This window comes from Andrographis paniculata, unplaced genomic scaffold (genome assembly GCF_009805555.1).
Source record: "Andrographis paniculata isolate CXL003 unplaced genomic scaffold, ASM980555v1 Contig50END, whole genome shotgun sequence".
Classification (NCBI taxonomy): domain Eukaryota; kingdom Viridiplantae; phylum Streptophyta; class Magnoliopsida; order Lamiales; family Acanthaceae; genus Andrographis; species Andrographis paniculata.
The window spans coordinates 1,281,778-1,308,198 of record NW_026137585.1 but is presented as its reverse complement, the minus strand read 5'-3'; the positions used below and the strand labels follow the sequence as shown (position 1 = coordinate 1,308,198).

The 26,421-nt window shown below is 35.5% G+C and overlaps 3 protein-coding genes across 5 annotated transcripts; 2 read left to right on the top strand and 1 right to left on the bottom strand.

The window, feature by feature from the left end:
• Positions 1 to 10,765: 10,765 nt before the first annotated feature.
• On the top strand, positions 10,766 to 15,421 carry LOC127253336 (heterogeneous nuclear ribonucleoprotein 1-like). Of its 3 annotated transcripts, none has more exons than XM_051277886.1 (6): positions 10,766 to 10,959; positions 11,136 to 11,251; positions 11,560 to 11,781; positions 12,487 to 13,696; positions 14,707 to 14,780; positions 14,973 to 15,421. In XM_051277886.1, exons 3-6 carry the CDS (start codon positions 11,560 to 11,562, stop codon positions 14,988 to 14,990), a joined length of 1,524 nt encoding a protein of 507 aa, XP_051133843.1. In that variant the 5' UTR covers positions 10,766 to 10,959; positions 11,136 to 11,251; the 3' UTR covers positions 14,991 to 15,421. The 3 variants fall into 3 exon arrangements, with proteins under 3 accessions (XP_051133843.1, XP_051133842.1, XP_051133844.1); XM_051277885.1 differs by having other exon boundaries at positions 14,695 to 14,780; XM_051277887.1 differs by lacking the exon at positions 14,707 to 14,780 and having other exon boundaries at positions 10,767 to 10,959.
• A 1,413-nt stretch (positions 15,422 to 16,834) lies between these two features.
• On the top strand, positions 16,835 to 22,388 carry LOC127253445 (kinesin-like protein KIN-12F). The gene is made up of 16 exons (XM_051278057.1): positions 16,835 to 17,289; positions 17,448 to 17,582; positions 17,725 to 17,808; positions 17,913 to 18,035; positions 18,123 to 18,182; positions 18,259 to 18,312; positions 18,409 to 18,501; positions 18,616 to 18,711; positions 18,818 to 18,966; positions 19,095 to 19,244; positions 19,344 to 19,473; positions 19,554 to 20,429; positions 20,520 to 20,618; positions 20,706 to 20,807; positions 20,896 to 21,678; positions 21,755 to 22,388. Exons 1-16 carry the CDS (start codon positions 16,975 to 16,977, stop codon positions 22,001 to 22,003), a joined length of 3,498 nt encoding a protein of 1,165 aa, XP_051134014.1. The 5' UTR covers positions 16,835 to 16,974; the 3' UTR covers positions 22,004 to 22,388.
• Positions 22,389 to 23,237: 849 nt separating this feature from the next.
• LOC127253212 (cytochrome P450 71D10-like) lies at positions 23,238 to 24,849 on the bottom strand. The gene is made up of 2 exons (XM_051277660.1): positions 23,953 to 24,849; positions 23,238 to 23,864 (listed from the first exon to the last, which is right to left on the bottom strand). Exons 1-2 carry the CDS (start codon positions 24,847 to 24,849, stop codon positions 23,238 to 23,240), a joined length of 1,524 nt encoding a protein of 507 aa, XP_051133617.1.
• Between the last annotated feature and the right edge of the window lie 1,572 nt (positions 24,850 to 26,421).

The following is a 26,421-nucleotide window of genomic DNA, read 5'->3' as shown; positions in this document are numbered from 1 at the left end:
TGCGTAACATATATTAAATTTCTTATTTTAAATTATATATAATCACATGAAACATATTTTCAATATAATTTATAATGAAAAGTTAACACACATTTTCGTTCAAAATACACGTATAGTTAACCTCAACTATCATATCAGCCATTATCTTTTTTTTTAAAAAAAAAAATAAAAATCAAATTTTTAAAAAAATTGTAAATGGGCCCAAATATAAATTTATCTGATTTGTCACAAAAAAGCAACCTTAAAATATGAATATAAATAAAAAATGATTGGTGGAGGAATTTTATAAATTGAATAACAACAAAGAACAGCTGGAAGTTTGAACTATTCTATTTATGTGCTTTTTAGCTGTTTTTTTTTATTTGGTAAATATTGTAAGTAAATACTTAAAAAATATTGCATTATAGTAAAATATCATAAATTACTGTGTAAATATTTAGGAGATAATTTATATGTGTATAATTTGCATATTAATATAAATTTACTGAAATATTATTATGTATACATTTTTATTGTATGATAGTATATTTTAGACAAAATGTAAATATAATGCGACATTGTAGCACAAATTTATAATAAGATAAAGATTTTTTATACATATTTTTTGTTAAAATTCATTTATATTAATCATAATTAAATATTTATAATTTCATTTACTTATATTATATAAAATTATATAATTTACAAATTATATACATATCGAATATATAATATTGAAATATAATTTTTAAAAGTATTTAAATACATATTTTAATTTTTAAAACCGTTGGTACATAATGTTATAACTAAAATATTAATCAACTAAGTGTGTTTGTTTACGGGATTGGATTGGATTTACATTATTCATCCAATTTTTTCCTCCAAAAAAATCAAATCAAACACCTATTTTTCATTTTTTTTTATATTAAACTAAAAATCAATTTTACATTCAAAATATCACATCAACACCTATTTATGTCACATCATACAACTATTCAAATTCAAAATTTTTACTATTCAAATCCCAACTCAAAATCCAATACCCCAAACAAACACACCAATAACTTTTAACCGAACTTTTAAATATACATACTTCACAATATTCATTATTGTTTTATAAAAATACATTATTTATTCTCGTGACAGTGGACTATTGTAATGTAGAAGAAAATTGAAAGTAGAAAATTAAAAATGAACTACTCTCTCCGTAAGTAAGTATTTATTTGCTTTTTGCACGGGGTTTTAGAAATATTAGTATTATATTGGGATATAGTAGGAATAAAGTAGAAATGACTAAAATAACTTTATTAGTATGTATGATATAAAGGTAATAACATTTGTATAATATATTGTAAGTTGTAAGGGTATTTGTAATGTTAAGTAGACAGTACAGTTACTATAAAAAAAAAAAAAAAAGGAAATAGATACTTTATTATCGGATGAACTAAAATGAAAAAATTGATACTTTGTAATGGAACGGAATGAATATTTTGTTTCTTTACCAAAAACTCTTTTTATTATTTATTCATTCAAATTTTATCCCCATTTTCATCGTCGTAATCAGATCACCCATCACCATTGGAGGATTTTACATATAAATAATAGAGTTTTATTATTATTAATGATTGATATATTTTTAAATAATTAATTTGCATGTTTTTTTTTTTTTTTTTTTTTTTTTTAAATATATAGATACATACAATAAATGATAATTGATTTTTGTTACATTTTCGTACACGAGAGTTTGGAAAGCCACCAAATGATTTGGATAGGATGACTTCGAATGTCGATAATGTGATCATTATTGGCTTTTAATGACTTTTAAAACTATTTAGTGGAATACAATGTTAATGATCAAGATCAAGACAACCATAGGAGGACATTTAGTGGTAATAAAGCAACAAATGTAGAATTAACAAGTGAGATTGGTTTATGTTATGAGAAAACGAGAAAGAAAGCAAATAAAGAACACAGAGGTTTTACGTGGTTCGGTGACGGTGTGTCAACCTACGTCCACGGGCAGGAACCGGAGAGATTTTATTATACTGATTCAGAGATTTACAATGTGTCATCCGACTAAGAACCATAGTTGTCTATTTATAAGCACCCCAAAACACCCTAAACCCTAAGCCTATTTGTTATTAATTAGGATAAGCCCAAAAGGAACCCTGCCAATTGAAACAGCCCTTTCGCTTTGGTTTAAGGTCGGGTAGACCGCTAAATCCAAGTCACGTTTCAACAATCTCCACCTTGACTTGGAGTTTCTCCAACCGCCAAATGTTCGTCAGTATCTCTCAGTTGTCTCCTTCCTGCCAGATGCCCCGAGAGGGCTTTACCTCCTACGAATATTCACCAAGTTCAAGCAGTGCTCAAACTTCTCCGTCGGTAGCGCCTTTGTCAACATATCAGCTGGATTGTGTTCTGTAGCTATTTTCTGAATAGAAAACTTGTCTTCCTCCAGAACATCACGGATAAAATTCAACCTTACATCAATATGTTTGGTTCTCTCATGATACACTGGATTTTTAGCCAAACTCAAAGCACTTTGACTATCACAGAATAACACCGGTTTCTCCACCTTCAGACCCAAACTCTGCACCAGACCATGTAACCAGATACCCTCCTTAATACCTTCAGTCATTGACATGTATTCCGCCTCAGTCGTCGACAATGCAACCGTAGGTTGTAAAGTAGACTTCCAACTGACTGCACATCCAAACAAAGTGAAGATAAAACAAGTTAGTGATCTTCGTTTCACCAAGTCACCCCCGTAATCAGAGTCTGCATAGCCAACAAGACCATCACCATGGCCTTTATCATCATATACCAGACAAATATCAGACGCTCCTTTCAAATATCGCAAGATCCACTTTACAGCTCCCCAGTGAGCTTTACCCGGATTAGCCATAAACCTGCTCACCACACTAACCGCATAAGCGAGATCCGGTCTCGTACATACCATCGCATACATAAGACTTCCAACTGCACTTGAATATGGAACCGTCTTCATGTAACTAACCTCTTCATCTGTAGCCGGTATAGTGCTTCGATCAAGTTTAAAGTGTGCCGCCAAAGGGGTACTTACCGGTTTGGACTGATCAACAGAGAATGCCTGCAAAACTTTCTCAATATACTTTTCTTGAGAAACCCATAACCGTCTTGCTTCTCTATCACGCCAGATCTCCATACCAAGTATTTTCTTTGCCGCACCCAAATCCTTCATCTCAAACTCACCCTTTAGTAGAGCCTTCAAGTCATTAATTACAGCCATGTTTTTAGCTGCAATTAACATATCATCCACATACAACAGCAGATACACAAAGGAATCAGTAGAAACTTTCTTCGAGTAAACACAGTTATCAAACTGATTACGAGTATAACCATTAGACACCATGAATGAGTCAAATCTCTTGTACCATTGCCTCGGAGACTGCTTCAAGCCATACAGAGATTTCTTTAACAAGCATACCTGGTCCCCTTTAGAACTGTAGAACCCCTCCGGTTGAGACATGTAAATCTGTTCTTCTAGATTACCATGAAGGAATGCTGTTTTTACATCAAGCTGCTCCAGCTCCAGATCAAAAGCACCCACCATTGCCAAAAGAACCCGAATGGTTTTGTGTTTCACCACAGGAGAAAAGACTTCATGGTAATCGATTCCTTCCTTCTGTGAAAACCCTTTTGCCACCAGTCTCGCCTTGAACCTAGCAGGTTCAACACCAGGAATTCCCTCCTTTCTTTTAAAGACCCACTTGCATCCCACTGGCTTCACCCCTTTTGGTAGTGCAACAAGATCCCAAGTCTTGTTCTTTTCAAGAGACTGCATCTCTTCATTCATTGCCATAATCCAGGTTTCTGCATCTTTACTCGCCACAGCTTCTTTATATGTCTTTGGCTCATCAGAGCCAAGATCATCACCAACCGCTAGTGCATAAGCAACAGAATCCATGTCACACGTATTGACACATCCTGCAAACCTAGCTGGTTTCTGAATATTTCTCTTTCCCTTTCTTGCTGCTATGGAATCTTCAACCCCAGTACCAGCGTCATCAGCTTCCCCCTCAACCGGTTTCCCTTGAGGTTTTGACTGATCTGGTTGATCGGATTGATCAATAGTATTATCCTGCTGCTTTTCCTCTAACACAACTCTGTCAGGAGTCTCAAACTCCACCCTCTGGTTAGCACCACAATCTTTTGTACCTGCAATACTTTCACAACCTCTACTCTGATCAAGCATAGCAGATTCATCAAAGGTTACATCTCTGCTAATAAGAAATTTACCAGGATTTTTACCTTCTGTACACCACAGTCGATAACCTTTTACTCCTGTTGCATACCCTAGAAATATGCATTTTACCGCCCTCGGCTCCAGCTTACCATCATTCACATGAGCGTATGCAGGGCATCCAAATATTCTTAGATTAGAGTAATCAGAGGGTTTACCGGACCATACCTCTTGAGGAGTCTTTAAGTCAATTGCAGTTGATGGAGATCTATTAACCAGATAGCTAGCAGTGTTTACTGCTTCAGCCCAGAATTGCTTAGACAAGCCAGCAAATATGCGCATACACCTAGCACGCGCCATGAGGGTTTGATTCATTCGCTCTGCAACTCCATTTTGCTGTGGTGTGTGTCGTACAGTGCGGTGCCTCACTATACCTTCTTTCTTGCAGAAATCATCAAATGGAGCGTTGCAGAACTCCAACCCATTATCAGTTCTTAGAGTCTTGACCTGTTTACCCGTCCGTTTTTCAACCATGGTCTTCCACTCCTTGAACTTCCCAAACACCTCATCTTTAGTTTTTAGAAAGTACAACCAGACCTTTCTCGAATAATCATCTATGAAAGTGACAAAGTAAGAACACCCGCCCTGCGATTTCACCGGAGAGGGACCCCATAGATCTGAATGAACATACTCCAGAATTTGTTTTGAAGTGTGATGACCGGTACTAAACCTCACCCTGCGTTGCTTCCCTTTGACACAAGCCTCACAGAATTGAATTTTACCTATCACATCTCCACCAAATAAACCCTGCTTGCTCAACACAGACAACCCTAGCTCACTCATGTGACCTAATCGCCGGTGCCACAAATTTGTCCTGTCATCGTGTTTATCCAAGGACTGAGATACCGCCGCCGTTCCCATCACTGAACTGCCCTGTAGAAAATAAATTCCATGCTGCAGTTTTCCCTTCATCATTACCAGCGCACCTTTCAGGACTTTCACCCACTCACCTTCACCATGATATTTTAAACCATTCTTGGCTAAGGTGCCAAGAGAAATCAAATTCTTTCTGAGTTCAGGAACATACCAACAGTCAAATTTCCTGACAGTACCGTCATGCAATTTTATCTGCACTACCCCGCTCCCTTTTATGGCTAGAACCCCATCATCACCTAACTTCACCGTTCCATTCCACTCCTTAAAAGAAGTGAGTAGATCACGAGAGAACGTCATATGGTGAGAAGCACCAGTATCCATAATCCAGGAGTCAGCAGTACTAGCACTACACGCTGTCAGAACTTCACCAAAGTCCCCATCATCAGAATTGTCTTGTACCACAGCAGCACTGCTGCCACTGTTACTAGAATCAACTTTTGTATTTCCCTTCTTTTGTGGACAATCCCTTTTAACGTGCCCTTTCTCCTTGCAAAGATAACACTTAACTTTGCTAGAGGATTTTGATTTTGAACGCGACCTCCCATTCCCGTTACCCCTCTCCTGTGGTCTTCCCCTACCTGCAAACAGACCTGAACCAGAACCCTCTTCCAGAGAAACCTTTCTTTTCAATTCTTTGGACATAAGGGCATCTTTCACATCATTAACAGAAATTGTAGTTCTACCATATAGCATAGTATCTACAAAATTCTCATATGAACCAGGTAGTGAACACAATAAAATTAGGGCTTGGTCTTCATCATCTACTTTAACCTCAACTCCTTGAAGATCAAGAATGATACGGTTAAAGGTATCAAGATGATCCTTTACCTGAGTACTTTCGGACATCCGGAGGGTGTAAAGACGTTGCTTCTGATATAGCCTGTTCGTGAGGGAGTTGTTTTGGTACTTCTCACACAGTTTATTCCATAATCCAAAAGCCGTTGTCTGATCTACAACCTCCCGTAACACCTCATCAGTAACTGACAGCAAGATCGCGGAATGAGCCCTTGCCAAAATCTCCTTATTTACCTCCTCCTTCGTGTCTTTAGGAAACTTGTCTTCTCCCTCCAACGCAGCCGCACATCCTTGTTGAACCAGAAGTGCCCTCATCTTGACCTTCCAGAGCGTGAAGTCATTCGACCCATTAAACTTCTCCATATCAAATTTATACGAGGACATTTTCAATCAATGGGATATGGCTCTGATACCACTTGTTATGAGAAAACGAGAAAGAAAGCAAATAAAGAACACAGAGGTTTTACGTGGTTCGGTGACGGTGTGTCAACCTACGTCCACGGGCAGGAACCGGAGAGATTTTATTATACTGATTCAGAGATTTACAATGTGTCATCCGACTAAGAACCATAGTTGTCTATTTATAAGCACCCCAAAACACCCTAAACCCTAAGCCTATTTGTTATTAATTAGGATAAGCCCAAAAGGAACCCTGCCAATTGAAACAGCCCTTTCGCTTTGGTTTAAGGTCGGGTAGACCGCTAAATCCAAGTCACGTTTCAACAGTTTATTTATTTATTTTTATAACGTGGGACCTGCAGCCGCTACCCGAAGATAAAAAGACAAATATGATAATTCACACTAGGCGAACCATGTATGACAAATATGCGTCAGGATTTACCTCTTTTTTTTAAAAAATAAAATAAAAATTACCACACACACACGTACTTCGGCATTCATGGGAATTAAATTTTGAATCTCGTACTATGCAAAAAATAAAAGATAAAAAGATAAAAAGTATACTACCTACTTAGATATTGATTGAGGTCTTGAATAGGAAAACAAATATTACATTTAAACGTATAGTATCCTAATTATGTCTATAAATAATATTAAAAAAAAAAATTTATCATAATTACAAAGATGTATACACTAAATATATTCAGGGGCGCGAATAAAGTACTGATCCAATCAAATCAGCATCAGGTCAATACATCACATAAAAATATACAATATATATTTTTTGTATAACATGACATATGTTGTGTTATAAAATATTATATGTTGAATTATCACATAACATACGTTGTATCATAAATATTCTATGATAGTAGATAATATATATTGATTACCTTTACGTGATATGCTGACCTGATCAGCACCGGATCCGCAGCTTATATTTAGATATATATCATAACATTTCAACTAATAAAGTGACTTCAATTGAACACTAAAGTATTATCAGTAATAAACTAAAAAATCATTTGACTAATTATAGAGATCTTTCATTTCAATTCAAAATATATAAGAATAGTATGTTTTAACAATATATTTTCCTAACGTACAGTCTAATTGTATAAGAAACCTTGAAAACATATGAATGTATGTATGTCATACAATGGTATATATATATATATATATATATTGATTCAAGTCGAGAAGTCCTTTACAACCAAATGAGCCCTATAGTAGGGATTTTTGACCTGTACTTTTCTCTCATTTTCTTATAAATTCATTTGCAATATAGTGATTGCTTTCTCCTTGATAGCTATATAAGCATTATCGAAGTCTTATTCCTCGTACGACACTCTGTTTCACTATCCATTTTATTCATCCATAGATTATTGCAAAAAATGATGTAATGCCTTAATCTCATTGTAGTGAAAGAAAGGCTTAGGGGATTAATCAATATCATGAATTGATTTTGATTATTATTAAATTCGAACTAATTGGTTTAGAGGTATTTCGTGATTGTTGTTCTTACTTATGATTCTACTAGTAGTTACTTTGTAGCTATGTTCAAATCATAATAGGTAGGTTTAGTTAGTTGTATTTTGAAAATATAATGTTATTTAGTTTGTTTTAAAAGTAGTAAAAAAATTATATCAAATAAATAAAAAGACAAAAATGCATACGCACATTTTCAGCTTTCGATATGGATTTAACACTACAAAAAAAAAGGCATATTTGTAACGGAATTTTATTCCTAAAGTTCACGTAACTAACGTAATTTTATCCATAATTCCGTCTCTAATGTCATTAGTAACGAAAAAAGTGAATTTAAGGACGGAAAAAACCTCGTTACAGAAATGATATTTTCTTGTAGTGTAAGTAGATTCAACGGCTAACAATAACATTGATATCACTACGTAATAAATAGACATTATATCAAGTAAATAAGATGACAAAATTAAAGTACATTAACAATCTTTATCTTTCTATTTATTTAAGTAAATCCAACGCTAGCGACAACTGTTACGTCAACATGTAATAGATATATATTATACTCTCTCAATCCAGTTACAAAGTATATATATTTCTATTTTGGAACTTCCAATTACAAAGTAATCATTGCATTAAATACCCTACTTTTTTTCCCCAAATATTCTTATTTTACATCACATCATTACTTTTTATACCAAAAAGCAAGAGCAAAAATGTCATTACACTACTTTACCTACCCACTATAATTAAAATACTATTATTTCTTAAACTCCACGCTAAAAGTAAATGTATATTTCTTTTTTGGACAGAGGGAGTATCTAGTAAATATGATGACAAAAATATACATAGGGTTTTTTTTTTTATTTCAAACAAAAAAACAAAATATTACAATTTTTAATAAAAATATATAATTTTTTTTACAAAATATTACATTAAAATATTATTTAAACAAACTCCTACAATCCCATCTATCCAATTTATATTAGAGTCGCATATCCAACGAGCACCATTAGTAACGTCAACATATATTAGATATATTATATCGACTGAATAAGATGGTGTAGGTACGTTTACAATTCTTACCTTTCAATGTATAAAATTAAAATAGATCCAACTCTAGCGACAAGAGTAATGTCAATATGTAATATAAACTTTATATCTAGTGAATATGATGACACAATTACATATATAATTGCCAACCGTTCAATTTACTATATTAAAGCATATCCAATGCTAGCAACAATAGTAATATAAACAAATAGTAAATATATTATGTCGAGCAAATAAGATGGTAAAATTATATCTACAATCCAGACATTTCAATTTATATTAAGATAGTTCCATCGCTAGAAACAATAACAAGTCAACAATGTAATAATTAATATTTATATCGAGTAAATACGATCGCAAAATGACATATACAACCCCAACGGTTCAAGTTATGAAGAATATCTATAACTAGCAACAATCAAAGGTCAACATATAATATATATAGTATATCCATGTAATAAGATGGCAAAATTATATCTATAGTCCAAACCATTCAATATATATATAACCAAATCTAATATATAACAATGATAATAACATCAACATGTAATAAATATATTATTCCGCGTGAATAAAATGACAAAAATACATATTAAAACAGATCCAACTATTTTAATTTATACTAAAAAAAATTAAGTTAATACTAAGTTAATATACAATTTATATTAAGTTAATACAACGATTTAAATGTATCTTCAATCTCAACCATTCAACTTATATTAAAACAGATCCAATAACTAGCAATAATAGTAACGTGAATATGTAATACACATTATATCGAGTTAATACAATTGACAAAAATATATCTTAAATCTAAATCATTCGGCTTATACGAAAGCAGATCCAACTATTAGTAACCGTAGTAACATGAGTTTGTAACAAACATTATATTGAATTAATACAATTTTGGCGAAAAGTATATCTTTAATTTCAATAATTCAATTTATATCAAAGAGATCCAACGACTAACAACAATAGTAACATAAGTGTGTAATATACATTATATTGAATTAATACAATTGACATAATATATCTCAAATGTTAATCATTCGACTTATATTAAAGCATATCCAACAGTCAACAATAGCAGCATGAACATCTAACACATTATATTTAGATTATACGATGACACAAATTAACTCTTCATATTAACTATTCAACTTATATTAAAGCAGATTCAACAACAAGCAACAATAGTAACGTAAATATACAATACAAATATTATATCGAGTTGATAAAATGACAAAAATACATCTTCAATCTCAAATGTTCCACTTATACTAAAGCAGATCCAACGACGAGCAACAACAACAACAACGTCAATGTGTATTACTACACGTTATATTAAGTGAATAAGATTGACAAAATTATATCTGTAATTTTAACACTTACACTTATATTAAAGCAGATTCAACGACGAGCCACAACAGTAAAATGAATGTGTAATACATATATTATATTAAGTGAATAAGATAACAAAAATTATATCAGCAATCTAAACTCTACGACTTATATTAAAGCAGATTAAATGGCGAGCCAAAACCGTAACATGATTGTGTAATACATATATTATATCAAGTGAATAAAATAGCAGAAATTATATCAGCAATCTAAACCCAACCACTTATATTAAAACAGATTTAAAAGTAAATACATTTCGAAAAATTTCTGAAAGCATTTCATCCAAGCACATTTGAGTAATGTAATGACTTTAACTAATCTACAATTGAAAAAATTTCTTGATAATAAAGTTCATCTTCACCTCCATATCTACCTCAAGATTTTAACCGAAGATTTTTTCCTAACAATCAAACATATATATTATACATATACGCGTATCCGTATATAATACGTAGATATACACATATGTATGTATACATTTGTATTTTGGGTTTAGAAAAGGAGTGGAATAACCAAGGAAAAAGAAAGCAAGTGAAGGACCTTTGGGGAGAGGTAGAGAGAGAGAGGGAGTGAGGAAGGAGAGAGAGAGGATGGACAGCCCTCTGTTTTCATTTTTGTAAATTTCTCTCATTAGATCTTAGTTTCGATTGAATAATTTGTTTGGTATTTATTCCTCCCTCTCCCACAAGGTATGGATTTGTTGGTGGAGATGAATTTCGCATTTCTGATTTGTTGGGTTGAAATTGAATGGATTTTGGAATTCTTACTGAAATTATTTTTTTTTTTCTGGTTGTTGTTCTTCGAACTTTTTTTTGTTCTGATTGTGGGTTCTGTTTTTGATCTGTCTGTATTATGCTATTTCCAGGTCCCCCAGTATTGAATCGCGATCGATTGATCAAGGATCCGATGAACCTTTGAATTAAATCCAGCATTTCCTGATCAGTTAACGTTTCTCGTTTCCTGCCTGATTTTCTGGATAAGGTAAGATTCTCGATGTTGATTTTGTTTGTTTTTCGGTTCATCGATTTCCGTTCGTTGTTGGATCTGCGAGATTTAGGTTCCGATTTTCATTTTCGATTGAATCTGTGCGATTTCGAGTTGTGCTCTGGATTTGGGGCTTTGTTTCATATCTGAAAAAAAATAAAAACTAAAAATCGATTCAGGCATTTGATGGTTTCAGATTCATATGTTTGAGATGATGTTTAAGCTTAGATTATACAGGTTTTGTAGTTTGGTTGGGTTTTGGATTGAATTATGAGTTAATTTTGGTTTGGATTTGGAAAAAAAAGATGGAGAAGGATCAAGGGAAGCTCTTCATCGGGGGAATTTCGTGGGACACGAACGAGGAACGTCTTAAAGAGTACTTCGGGGGCTATGGGGAGGTGGTCGAGGCCGTGATCATGAGGGATCGAACCACAGGCCGTGCTCGTGGCTTTGGGTTTGTAGTGTTTGCTGATCCTGCAGCTGCTGAACGAGTGGTTAAAGAGAAGCATATGATCGATGGACGGACTGTGAGTTGATTTAGATTTTGTCGACTAAGTTTCAATTGCTAATGCTTTTCTTTCAAGTCCATTCAATTAAAATCTGCAATTATGAACATTTTGTGGAAGTTCTTGAATTAATGGATTGCTAAATTCGGACAATGCCGTAGATTTTTCATGAATTTTCAGCTTCCTTCGATAGATCTACAGCTCGTACTGCTGTACGTGTGTTTTATGGAATCATTAGCTGAATTCGGACAATGTCATTTATTTTCATGAATTGTAAACGTCCTTCGATAGATCTACAGCTCTTGCTGTGTTATGTGAGAGTCATTTGTTGTTGCTATGTGGTCTTGAGTTGGATTGACTCATTAAAATCTACTATTCTGAACATTATGCGGAAGTTCTTGAACTTTTGGATCACTAAATTCGAACAGTGTCATAGATTTTCATGAATTTTCGACTTCCTTCGATGGATCTACAGCTTTTACTGTCTTACGTGTAACCATTTGTTGTTTCTATGTGGTCTTGAGTTGGATCAACTTGATTATTAAAATATACGATTCTGAACAATACACGGAAGTTCTTGAACTTCTGGATCGCTAAATTCGGACAATGCCATATATTTTCATGAATTTTCAACATCCTTAGTTACATCTACAGCTCTTACAGTCCTATGTGCATCTTATGGAATCACTCATTATCGCATTTCTAACAAAATTCTTCGATCTTCAGGTGGAAGCAAAGAAAGCCGTTCCAAGAGACGATCAACAGCTGATAAACCGAAACATCAGCAGCAGCAGCAGCATTCAGGGGTCGCCAGGCCCCGGGCGTACTAAAAAGATTTTTGTCGGAGGTTTGGCGCCCACAGTCACCGAGAGCGACTTCAGAAGCTATTTTGAGCAGTTTGGCACCATAACCGACGTCGTAGTGATGTATGATCACAACACACAGAGGCCAAGAGGGTTCGGGTTTATCACATACGATTCGGAGGATGCCGTCGATAGGGTGTTGCACAATACCTTTCATGAACTAAACGGGAAGTTGGTCGAAGTAAAGCGAGCCGTCCCGAAGGAATTATCGCCCGGGCCTGCCCGGAGCCCGCTTGCTGTTACTGGTTACGGTTTTAATCGAGCCAATGCCTTACTCAGTAGCTTCCCGCAGGGGTATAATATTAGCTCGCTCGGCGGGTACGGTCTTCGGATGGACGGAAGGTATAGTCCGTTGGCTGCTGCTCGCGCCGGGTATTCTCAGTTCGGTTCTCCGTCGTACGCGATGGGTATGAATATGGAACAAGGGTTGAATGCCGGGTTCGGTGGGGGTTCTAACTTTAACACCGGTTTAGGTTACGGCCGTGTTATGAATCCTTATTTTAGCGGCAATCAGAGCAGGTACAGCACTCCTATCGGTTACAATACCGGCGGTGGCAGCCGAGGCGATTCCTTTTTCAACTCTTTGTCGAGAAATGTTTGGGGGAACGGTAGCCTCAACAATTCGGCAAACAATGCCAGTTCAACCTCGTACTTTGGTTCGGGAAGCGGTGGTGGCTTCGGGGTCTTTGAAAACAATGGGTCGACTTGGGGTGCGCCTCCCGGTGGTCCGTCGATGGGTGTGAGTTCTTCGGGTTATGGTGGGGCGAATCTTGGCTATAGAGGTGGAGAGAATAGCTATGCTCTCGGTGGAGGAGGATTCGGACGAAACAGTGGAACGGGTTTGGCTACAAAGTCGTCATTCTCTGCTTCGACCGGTAGCTATGAAGGGTCTTATGGAGATCTCTACCGTAATGGCTCTGTTTATGGCGATCCGACTTGGCATTCGACTTCTTCTGAGCTTGATAATCCTGGTACGTTTGGTTATGCACTTGGGGCTTCAGAAGATGTCGCTGCTAAGGATTCCGAGGATTATGCTGTGGATTATGACCTTCCAAATCGACAATCTAATAGAGGTATTACTCTCTGCACCTTGAAATAAATGTTTTTGTTATTCTTATAGGACTATCCATTTTTCGAAAGCTTCCCTAGAAATGAAAGTAATGATTGATGTGCAAGTAAATGAAAATCTCTTTATTAGAATCAAATCCAATTTATTTGCCTAGATCTGTTTATACTACTGTTGCCTCATGGTTCGATACAAAGTAAGTATTTATAGTTGCTGTTTCTTGAGAATTATAAATTGAGTTGAAATGCCAATAGGAGCGTAGTGAAATCATTTGGTTGAATCATTTAGAATGTTTCTATATCGTATTAGTCCATGTTTTATATATAACACGATCTTGTAGTGGCAATGATTATGGTGATCCGAGGATGTTTGTTCGAAATGAATATGAATTTAAAGTGAATTACGCCTTCTGTAAAATGCCTTGCTGATGTAGTTTACATAGATTGTCAAATCTTCTTATTCTATGTCATAATCGAATACATTGAAATATACTTTTCATCGGTGGTGTTTGCAATTATGGGTTCGAATTCATTGCTTTGGCTCTCTTATTTGGTTTTGTTTGCAATTATTATTTGTGTGAATCCGATAAATCTACTCCTAGAACATTGCTTTAGGCTGAATTATCACGATGTCGAGTCATTGCCTATTAAATGTTTCCCCTTGCAGAAATTTTATCCTTTTGTTTTGCAAGTTCTTTTTTTTTTTTGATTTTTTGAAAGTGAAATAGTTGTTGGATGTGATTTGTAAAAATATTTTGAGATTGAATAGTAGATAAAATTCAGAAAAATTGACAAGTAAATACACTCAAAAGATTTTGCCATATTTTCAGCTTATTATGTATGGAGCGTTTCCGCATATGGAGAGTTGTGTTTTTGCATTTCTAGTCTTTTGCAATGATGAGTGAACCAAATTAACTGATGATAAGTTATGTCTGTTTTTATTTGCTGTTACATTTACGTAAATCTTCTCGTGTGCGCACTTATGATACATAAATGTGTTTGCAAGAAAAATTTTCAGGAGATCACCATCCCATCGAGCCAAGCCTTTTAACAATTTGGAAAGAATCTAACTTCGAATCCATAAGAACTAAGGTTGCATTTACATATGGTTTGGAAGTATTTTAGAGTTTTGGGGAATAGTAAAAAGTCGAAAAATAGTTATTTAATGCAATATTTTTTTAAAAGAGAATTGTTGATGTATATTATCAAAAGTGATTTAAAAACTAGCTTATGCTATTCCTAGTGTTTTTATTTTCGTGTTTGTTTTGTTTTTTTTTTCTTCAGGAATTGCTGCATGAGTGAGTAGCTTTGGTAGGAGGACACCGGGGAAAACTGAAAGACAAGAAACAAAAAATTCTGAATCAATGTTCGTTTGTTTGTTCGATCCCTCGTAGAGAAACAGATCCGTCACCCGCATACAGAGCTAATTACAGGATCCTGGCACAAAGTAAATTGCTCGGCAGAGGTTAATTTCGATGGTTTTCGCAAAGTTTTCTGAGGTATGAGTGAATGATTCCTAGGCATAACATTATTGGTTTTGTTCGCCTGCCATTTTGATCGAGATGTAAAAAATCCGATCGCCGGATATCTATATCTATATCTATATATATATATATATACTTTTGGAAGATTGGATCCATTGTTTAGGTTTTTGATTTGTTGTGCAACAGAAGAAGACTGTACTTACTACATTGGGTAAAAAAGCAAACACAGATAAGGATTAGTTTTGTATTCTTTCCTGTCTTTTGGATTTTGTAATCTCCTTTTGTTTGATTTCTTAGTGTGATTTATTGGAAAAAAAAAAAACTTATTTGCATGATACTATTAGTATTATTATTTGGTATATCGAATGTTTTGGATGCTTGTGATTGGTGTTTTTAGGAGTTCTTTTATCGTAAAATTTGGGCTTTACGTAGAGGAGATTTCGATCGATTTGAGAGGTTTTTGAGCTTTACGAAGAGGAGATTTCGATCAATTTGAGAGGTTTTTGAGCTTTACGTAGAGGAGATTTCGATCTATTTGAGAGGTTTTTGGATTGAAGGGTTATTATTTCGATCGATTTGAGAGGTTTTTGGATTGTAGGGTTATTTTATTTTATTTTTTTGTTGTATTTAGTAATTTTAGAATAATAAAAATTTTGAACTGACTATATATGTAACTTTTTTCATTTAATTTTTTTTTGATAAATTTAAAAAAATTTTAATTTGATTTTGGTATCAAAATAATATATAGTTGTGTAAAAAAAAAAATGTTTTTTTTGTTGAGGAAAACAGAGTAGTAAAATAATTTGTACTAAAACTCACAAACAAACACTTTCTTGTATTTATATTTTTATTGGGCTTCATTCTGTTGTCTTTTATTGCATTATCTTGAATATATTTCAACAAGTCAGACTTGAAAAGGATGAACTTTTCAAACCCAAATAAAGATTTCTTCCTGAACTTCTTCTTGCATCTATACTTTTATTCGATTATCGCCTTTAGTCCGGTAATAACAATGCTATAACAAGTATATATAAATTTTTGTATATGTATACATGATATATTTGACAAGAATTGAGAGAAAAAAAATTACTGTGCATTTGCGATAGAAAGGGAGAAATAAAACACAACCAAACATATGTTTTGGTATATTTTGCGACGTGTTCCTTCAGGAATCTCACCGCTTCAACAACACAATTGTGCGCAACCGATTACAGCCATCAGCAAAAGGAAAGAAAAAAAAATAAAATAAAATAATAAAGAATGATATAGAATACATCAATTAGCCATTCCTGCACGATTACGCCGCCGCCGGAAGAAAATCCACCACCACTGTAACTCGCCGGAAAATAAGGATTCAGCTCGACATTCACCCAATTTCGATTTCCGTCATGATCCTGCCTCTAATAGGGTTTTTGCTTCTGAGTTCTTATAATTGGTGTATCGGAGAAGACTCCGTATAATGGGCGGGCCGACATCACTGGCCCAATGGGCTGAATTATAGAATGTCCTTTTTCGTCATTTCATAATTAAAGGAGGTCCATTTTCGTCATTTCGGTACTAGATTTGAATTTTCAAACAATCCTCACTGTCCAACGGTCACATACCAACAACGGTTACATTGTCCAACGTTTTAAATTTCAAATCAAACTTTGTTCATTTACTCTCTGTGTCTCTGTCTCTCTTTCTCTCTCACGCAAGAACACACTTCAATCTCTTCTTCTTCTTGTCATCTTTCATTCAGATCTCGTTTCATAAATTCGTGGGCAGTTCATTTCTCTGTGAGTTATCTTTCAAATTGAAGCATGTCAATTTCCAATTCGGAAATGTCTGGAAACAGCAGATTTTTTGGAAGCATATCTGCGTCGGTGCCATTCAAGAGTTTGCTCCCCAGATCGAAGCAGAAGGGGAATTCAAACCGACGCATGAATTTCAGATCTGACGCTGAGAATGTAGCTCCGGTTGATCCGAACATTCGGATTCCAGATCCTCCCCTCTCTGCCAAAATTTCATTCTCCAAAGATCCGCCACGGAAAGCCAAAATTGATCCTCAACCGGCAGAGCTCACCGCCTCTATTGTCCAGGAAAAGGTCTCTGAAGTTCAGGATCCCCCAGTCAAGGTACCCGATAAACCCTAATTTTAATTTGTACTGTACGGAGTAAAGTTTTACTATGATTATTGTTCCAATTTCTGAAATTGGATACTTAGTTTGGATACTTCGACTGTGATTAGCTCCAGAATTCAAATTTGATAAGCTTCTGTGTAATCTGACGATAGGTCGTGGTGAGGATTAAGCCAGATGATGATCTTGGAATTGGGGAAACTTTGGCGAGAAAAATTTCGAAGGATTCACTGGCTGTTGATGACAGAAATTACACTTTTGCTTCGGTGTTGAACACAAATTCAACTCAGGTTCGATATCATTCATGCAATTGTATATTATATCCACAAGTAGAACAGCAATGTCTTCTGTTTGAAGCCTCGAATTTCTTGCCTGTTATATGTCAGATTAATGTGAATTATTAGTAATTTTTCTTGTGCTTGTCGAATTTAGGAAGACGTATACCAATTAGTGGGGGACCCTGTGGTTAAGGATGCACTATCTGGTTATAATACATCAATTGTGGCTTATGGACAGGTACAGGTTAACATATATTCATATCTTAATCTGAATTTCATCAAGAATGGCTTCCGAGTCCAGATTTTTTTGACTTAGAAGTTGTTTATTTTTATGATTTTTAGACTGGAAGTGGCAAGACTTACACAATGTGGGGACCTCCAAGTGCCATGGTTGAGGGTGCAGCCAGTGGTCTTCAAGGCATTGTGCCAAGAATTTTTCAGAATCTCTTCTCTGAGATTCAAAAGGTTTATTATTTTACTTTTTACCTAATCATGGTAAAAAATTAGGTATTTACTTTAAGTTTTATTTACTGTTTCTATATCATCATCCAGGAGCAAGGGAATTCTGATGGAAAACAAGTGAATTATCAGTGCCGCTGTTCGTTCCTAGAGGTGAAATCCCCTGTTTTTTAAAGAAAATGTGTGATGATTCCATCTGTTTCCTTAATCATATTGGCTTGTGTTGTAGGTTTATGATGACAAAATTGGTGATTTACTTGATCCAACTCAACGAAACTTGGAGGTTAATCACTTACACTTCCCTTTTAAGGGAATGTTAACGTTTTGGATTGTGATTTGTGAAACTTGGTTTGAACTGTTGTTGATGTAATTATTGTAGATAAAGGATGATGTCAAGAGTGGATTTTATGTAGAGAATTTGACAGAGGAGTATGTAACCTGCTATGAGGATGTTGCTCAAATGTTGATTAAGGTACACAGGATGGTTTCAGCGCGCGCGCGCACACACACACACACATATATATATATTCATGTTTTTCTTTTTATCATTATTGAAGAGTACTCAGCAATCACTTATATTCTGCAGGGGCTGTCGAATAGAAAGACGGGCACAACAAGAATCAACTCAAAAAGTTCGAGATCTCATATAATGTTCTCATGCATAATTGAGTCTTGGTGCAAGGTAGGGGATGCCAGCGATGCTCGATTATCTTCCATATACTATAAATCTCAAAAAAATTGTACATCTTACAGTGAAATTTGTTCTTTTTGTTTATACTGTACTTCAGGAATCATCATCAAAGTGCTTTGGTAGTTCAAGGATAAGCAGAATCAGTCTGGTTGATCTTGCTGGATTCGAGGGTAATACACTCGACGATGCCAGCAAGCAACATGTGAGAGAAGGAAAATATATAAAGAAGTCTACATCACAGCTTGGGTATGTTCTTGAATCTGGTTTTGGCCTATTGGCTTTTACACTGTCTTGTCCGATGGATTTTGATACCTGTAATCGTTACCATAACAAATCAATATACTTACACTTAGACTGGGGTTCATATCATACAGGCGCTTGGTAAACATCGTTGCAGAAGGAAGTCAGTCAGGGAAATCCGAAGAAGTTCCCTATCGAAATTCTCGTCTAACTCATCTGCTAAAGGAGTCACTCGGCGGCAATGCAAAGCTCTCGATTGTATGCGCCATTTCGCCGCACAAAATGTAATGTATTATCCATTTCTTTTGATATTTATCGAAACTTAGATTCTAATGCAAATATTGATCTTTGTTCAATGCTGTTCTTCTCCTTTCCGCAAACAGGAATAGTAGTGAAACTTTAAGCACTCTCAGATTCGGACTGCGAGCGAAGCTCATGAAAAACGAACCTGTCGTGAATGAAATAACAGAAGATGATGTGAACGACCTGAGCGATCAAATCCGGCAGTTGAAGGTATTGTTGGCTTTTCCATATTAAAGAACTCGATGAAGCTTCTTCCGAGCCACATTTCTAATGACATTAGTCGAATGCAGGAAGAACTAATGCGAGCCAGGTCGAGTGCGTGTGTCGACTCTTTTAGCAGCCATCAAGGATTCTTCCATAAGGGGAATGCACGCGAGAGCTTGAATCAACTAAGACTAAGCCTCAATCGATCACTTATGTTGCCGCGCATAGAAAATGATTCGGAAACAAATCTTTCCATTGATGAGGAAGACGTGAAGGAGCTAAAGCTTCATATCGACAGTATAAGAAACTCCAACGAGGCAGAGCATGGAGAGAGCACCGTCTTATACTCCGCAGAGGGTTGTGAGACAGAGTACACTTGTGAACACTATTTAAGCTGCTCAGATAGTGAGACTGACGAGATTGATTCAGGCAAGGCAGCAGCTCTGTCCGAATCAGTTGCATCAATTGACGAGCCTGTTAAAAACTCGATGATCATAGAACTTTCGAGGGATCAGTCCTCCTTCCTTCCAGGTCCTGAGTTGTCCGAGTCTCCGAAAATTAAAATCTCCCCAAGGAAAAGCTCAGCTTTCACATTGAATAACCTCGAGGGTGACGCAGAAAAAGCTTCGAATAATCTTGATCTGACAAGGCAGGAAAACATTCGATCATCCTCCTTGAGATCTAGCCGAATATTCTCAGGCCCTACTGATTCCTTGGCTGCTAGTCTTCATAAAGGATTGCAGATTATCGAATCTCACCAGAAGGATGCCGCGAGATCGTCTGTCTCCTTCTCTTTCGAACATCTAGCACTCAAGCCATGCCTATCCCCTGAAAAGGCCAATGCTTCTGTCCAGACTTCACATGCAGGACGACGATCTTCAGATAAAATATTAGACTCATTCGTATGCTCGAAATGTCGAGGCAGCAGCAGTGCAAGCAATGGAGCCGAGAACACTTCAAAGGTTTGTTAAAAAAAGCTAACGATTCTTACCTCAATTATGCTACGATCGCAATATAGTTCTTTCTTTAACGATCTGTCTCTTTTTTTGCAGGGCATTGAGAAAGACTTAGTTTTGGCTGTTGAGAGAGAGAAGGAGCTGAATAATGTTTGCCAAGATCAAGCTACTCAAATCGAAAATCTAAAGAAAATGGTATTAGACAATTTTAATCGATTTTACGATGAGTTATGGGATTGTTGTTCTAGCCTAAACCGCGATAACTTCTAAATCTTTCTGCAGCTAGAGAAATGCAAGTGCACGAATGTATGTCGCAGCTCTTCGAACTTTGGCCTTTTGAAGCACCCACTGAATCCAATCAACGAGGACGAAAATGAAACTAAGGTTTATAGAAAAATCACTCTCAAGCTATCATACTCTGCGCCTATGGTGAAATTATCTGTGTTCTTACCTCTGGTGTATTCTTTTACAGCTCTTGACATGGAATGATGAAGAAAATTCTGAAACGGAATGTGAGGTAAAGGAAATTCGGGACTTGAGTATCAGCACTAATGCGACGAAATCCTTTGCTCCCGAAGACAGGGAAGAGCTTCTCAAAGAGATCGAGGTTCTTAGGAACAAACTGCAGTTCCAAACTGATGCAACAATGGGAAGATCGACCGACAAGATTCGATCATCGTTGCTGTCGCAATCAATCCAGCTGAGAAAAAGCTCTGCATTTTCTCAAGCTAATAGTTTGGAGGAATTTGAGAAAGAAAGACAGAAATGGATGGAAATGGAGAGCGACTGGATTTCACTGACTGATGAACTGAGAATTGAGATCGAGTCCAATCGCCGGCGAGCCGAGAAGGTGGAGACGGAGCTGGCGCTAGAGAAGAAATGTACGGAAGAGCTCGACGACGCACTCAAAAGATCGGTTGTGAACCATGCAAGAATGATCGAGCATTACGCGGAGTTGCAGGACAAGTACAACGATCTGGAAGCGAAACATCGCGCAATAATGGAAGGTATCGCCGAGGTGAAAAGGGCAGCTTCGAAAGCAGGCGCGAAAGGCCGGCAAGGGTCTCGTTTCGCAAAGGCGCTCTCGGCAGAGCTTTCGGCATTGAGAGTCGAGCGAGAGCGCGAACGGGAATTACTGAGGAAGGAAAATCAAAGTCTGAAAATCCAATTAAAGGACACTGCCGAAGCTGTGCACGCTGCAGGCGAACTTCTCGTAAGGTTGAGAGAAGCCGAAGAAGCTGCTTCTCAGGCTGAGGTAATTTCCGAGCCTCTAGTTTAAATTAACAATCGAAATCGAGTTTATACGATTCATTTTTATGAGTTTTCTGCAGGGGAAGAACTCGTCGATTCAAGAAGAAAACGAAAAGTTGAAGAAGCAGATGGAGAAACTGAAGAGAAAGCATAAGATGGAGATGATCACAATGAAACAGTACTTAGCAGAGAGTCGATTACCGGAGGCTGCGTTAAGACCTTCGCTATATCGACAAGATTCAGATAAAGTCGAGCATTGCGACGCATTGGCAGACGACGATCAGGCTTGGAGGGCAGAGTTCGGGGCGATATATCAAGAGCACTACTAAAATAAGTATCGTATTATACGTTGCTGACCTTGCTCGGGTCTTGCGATTCGTAGAGCCAAACCGGACTACACAATTTGAGGTTTGCTCTCGATATATTTGATGTGTTTGAATCATGTTAGTTTTAATCGTCGTATATTCATTCATTCGTGTGGCATCGAGCTAAAACAAACTACATGAGTTTTAAATGACGCGTATTTTGCTTGATTTCTATGGCTCGATACGACTTGTTAGCCATGTTAGAGGCTTTTCTATCGTTGTACGGATATCTTGTTTATGACGAAGAACATCGATATACAGAAAATGCAACGATTTCGACATAGTTTGATAGAATGAGGTGAAGTTAGTTGTAACATATAAATTGGCTTTGAATGTCATTGCAAGTATCGACAAACTTGTCACCGCAAAGTCATAGTTTTTAACCCCATTGATTTTAAAACATGGCTTGTCCGACTAGTGTGATTTATAGACTATTATGTTCGGACTTGAAATTTGACAAGTTTATATGAATTTATGTATTTTCTATAGTAAATCAAATATGTGTATGCAACAGGTTCGGGGATGAACTTATGATCATAAAATCATAAATTTGACGAACAGCAATAACTAATTTTGACTTTACAGAAATAAAAATTATATGAATAGAAGTGAATGTAACATGTTGAAGATATAGAAATGAAAAAATAAAAAAAAATAAAATAATGTTAATGGAACTGAATGAAACATGTAGTAGTACAATCTTATTTGATATATTAATTGTTAGATCTATCTATCTAATGAGTTAGGCGTAAATGCTACTAGGGTGAAAATAGGCTTTTTAAAGTGTATTTAATTAATTAAAATAGCTTAGGTTTATTTTTATTTTTTTTATTTTTTAAAACTTATCATACAAGTCTATTTATATATAATTTTAATTTAATATATAAAATTATTATATTTTTGAATATTTATAACTTTTATTAAAAAATATAGATTTAGTGACAATAATTAAATATAAAATTTATTTATTTTAACTATAATTATATATACACATAAAAAAATTCTTGTATTTATTTATTTATTTATTTTATTTTACCAATATTGAATTTATTATTTTTTTTTATTAAGTATGTGAAAATTTATTGCTTGAATAATGTCTTAGCCGTTTGTAAACAACACGGTAAAGTGAAGTGAAACAAAATTTAAATTCACGATCTTACAATCACATGTTCATCTCACACCACAAGACACCACCGAGTCATACCACACGGGACAAAGGTATCTTCACTCTCGGAATCACATACAATGGTTCTTTCCTTCTCAACGTAAGGCCCGCGGCTTCGGCCATGTCCAAATCTTCGGGTTTCATTCCGTCGGGCAAAGCCCAATCGAAGTGGTAGAGAAGCATCGCCAAAGCATGCTCGACATTAGCGAGGCCAAATGATATTCCGGGGCAAATCCTTCTTCCGGCGCCAAAGGGAAGGTATTCGAAGTTGTTCACTTTAAAGTCGACCGGATTATCAAGAAATCTCTCAGGGATAAAACTATCAGGTTCTTTCCAGTACTTGGGATCTCTTCCAATCGCCCATGCATTCACCAAGACTCGAGTTTTTCGGGGTATTTTGTATCCGAAGATTTCACACTCCTCCATACTTTCTCTCGGAAGCATTATGGATATCGGCGTATGGATCCTTAGAGACTCTTTTATTACTAACTTTAGATACTTGAGCTCGTCGAAACAAGACTCATCGACAAATCCCTTGTCCTTGAAAACCATTCTTACCTCGTCTTGCGCTTTCTTATAGACACTCGGGCGCCTAAGCATTTCCACCATAATCCAATCCGTAGTCATCGAGGATGATTCAATTCCGGCGACAAACACATTCTATATATATGCACAATGATTAGAAAATTGGAAGGACTCAATAAAAATCGAATACCAAAAAAATGAATTCAGAAGCTCGGCGACAAACCAGTAAGACGGCTTTTATATTGTCGTCCGTTAGCTGTATTTGGTTTCCCGAATCATTAAACTTCAGAAGATCGTCTACGAAATCTTCGTGCTGTTTCAACTCATCCTCTGATTTTGTTTCTCTGTGTTCGTTGATAACCTTTTCGAGTATCTTATCCGCCTTTTTGTGCAGCCTCTCTACCTTGCCTTTTATCGTGTTGAATTGTCGAAAAAAACTGATAGAAGGATAGAAATCCGCGAGATTGAGTCCAACACCAATTAGCTCGGCGCTCTCGTTGGCTATGGCGGTGAATTTTCTTAGTTCGTCGCTCTTTTTCCCAAGCGACGCCTGAATTACAATTTCACAAGTAGTGAATCCGATCTTCTCTGTCAAGTTGATCGACAAACCTTCTTTAGACGCGATCCATTCGCACAGATTCGTAAACTCTTGTTCTCTTAAAGCGCGGAATGATTGGACTCGTGTCGCGCTCAACAGCTCCACTGTGAAGAACTTGCGCATTTGTCTCCAGTATTCGCCGTATGGCGACATTACCAAATCCGAGTGGTTGTAAAGTACAATATCGGTCGCAATGGTTACCGGTCTGTTAAAAAAGTTGAGTTCATGCGTCTTCATGATTTCTTTCGCGGCTTCGGGCGAGGAAATCACGACGGTGCTAACTTGGCCGAGCTGTAGGTGCATCACCGGTCCATATTTTTCGGCCAAGTCACTCAAGAACAGGTGTGGAAGTTTCGAAGTTGTGATCAGCTGGTGCAAGTTCCCGATCAGCGGCAGCTTCCTCGGCCCCGGAGGAAGATTCGTATTCGGATCGGGTATGGATCGGGTAATTACTCTAAAAAACTTTGCTAGAAAAAAGAAGGAAACGACAGTAATGAAGAATAATGAGAAGTCGAAATCCATTTTTGGAGTTCTTTGATATCTCAAATGGAGCTTAGCATATTTATAGAGAGGTGTGTTTTGTTTTTGTATTTTTAGTTTGAAGTGTTTTTACTGTTAGGTGTAGAAAATAATATTACTTCCGTCTCATAATAATATATTTATTTATTTTTTTGCCGTTGTTATAATTAGTATTAAAGATAAATTTATAATTTGTTAATGTAACATTCATATTATACAAATATCATTATATTTGTCTTATACAATACTATTAGAAATATTTTGTTGATTTTTCAATTAGTTTGAAATCAACTATTCATTCGATGGGATTCTCAATAAAAAAAAGTATATTATTTATTTTTATAAAATATTATATCAAAGTAATATTTAAATAAAAATTCAAATCTAACATCTAATTTCAAACTATAACTAAACAAATATAAATCGCATTAAAGTATGATATTAATAAGTTTTCACATAAAATTAAATGAAGTAGACACCTAATATAGCAATTGAAGCTGGCCAAACTTTTTCCATCTTTTAGTAATTCACGACAGTTCGTCACATTTCAATCGATCTAACCCCAAAATTTGTTTCTTTTCAGCTGATCGATCCCTCAAAAAATCATTGCTGTGTATCGATCCATACTCCACTTTTTAGGTTCATATTTGTTTTCAAACTATACGACGTATCCTTTTGTTTGTCCTCAGTCGTGGGTGGTCGGAGATTGTCGATTTTGTCCTAATCCAACCAGAACTAGCTACCCACGAATGAAGCCATTATTTCTTACTGCAAAAAAAAAAAAGAAAAAAAAAAAAAAAGGCAAGCTAGTGAAGTCTTGACATTAATAACTCGATCGACTTGTTCTTATGACATCCACAAATTAAGCAAGAATGATAACAAAGAGGTAGCCTTTTCCGACAATTTATTGATATATTTTATTATGGTAATATCCATCTTAGGATTAAATTAATTGTAACTTATACTCCTTCCGTCCCATGTAATATGAGTTTATTACTGTAGACACGGATAAAATATAATTAGTAAGTAATTAAGAAGTGTATTAGTAAAAATAATTATAGATTAAGATAAGTAAATAATTTAATTAAAATTAAGAAAATTATAAAATTTTAAATTTAAAATGCGTAAAGTGTATAATTATATTTCCAAAAATAGAAAGGACAAATTACGTGGGATCGAACGAAAATAGAAAATAAGGATAAATTATGTGGGATGGACAAAAATAGAAAATAAGAACACGGAGGGAGGGACTATTACACTATATTGTTATGATGTGTTGTGAATTTATAGTTTATATAATTTTTATTCTCTAATGACCCTAACAACTGTTACGTGCATATATTTTTCACATATGCACTGTCATATATGACTTTTAATAAATATACTGTATGAATATTAGGGTTACTTATACAAGATTAAAAATAAATAAAATAAATAACTACTTTTTAAATTCATTCGACTGTGCGTTTGAATTTTGTATTTTATGTTTAAATAATTGAGGGATGTAATATTTTATAAGAAAAAAAAAATGTATTTTTATATGAAATATTAAGAATTACATACTAAATTAATATA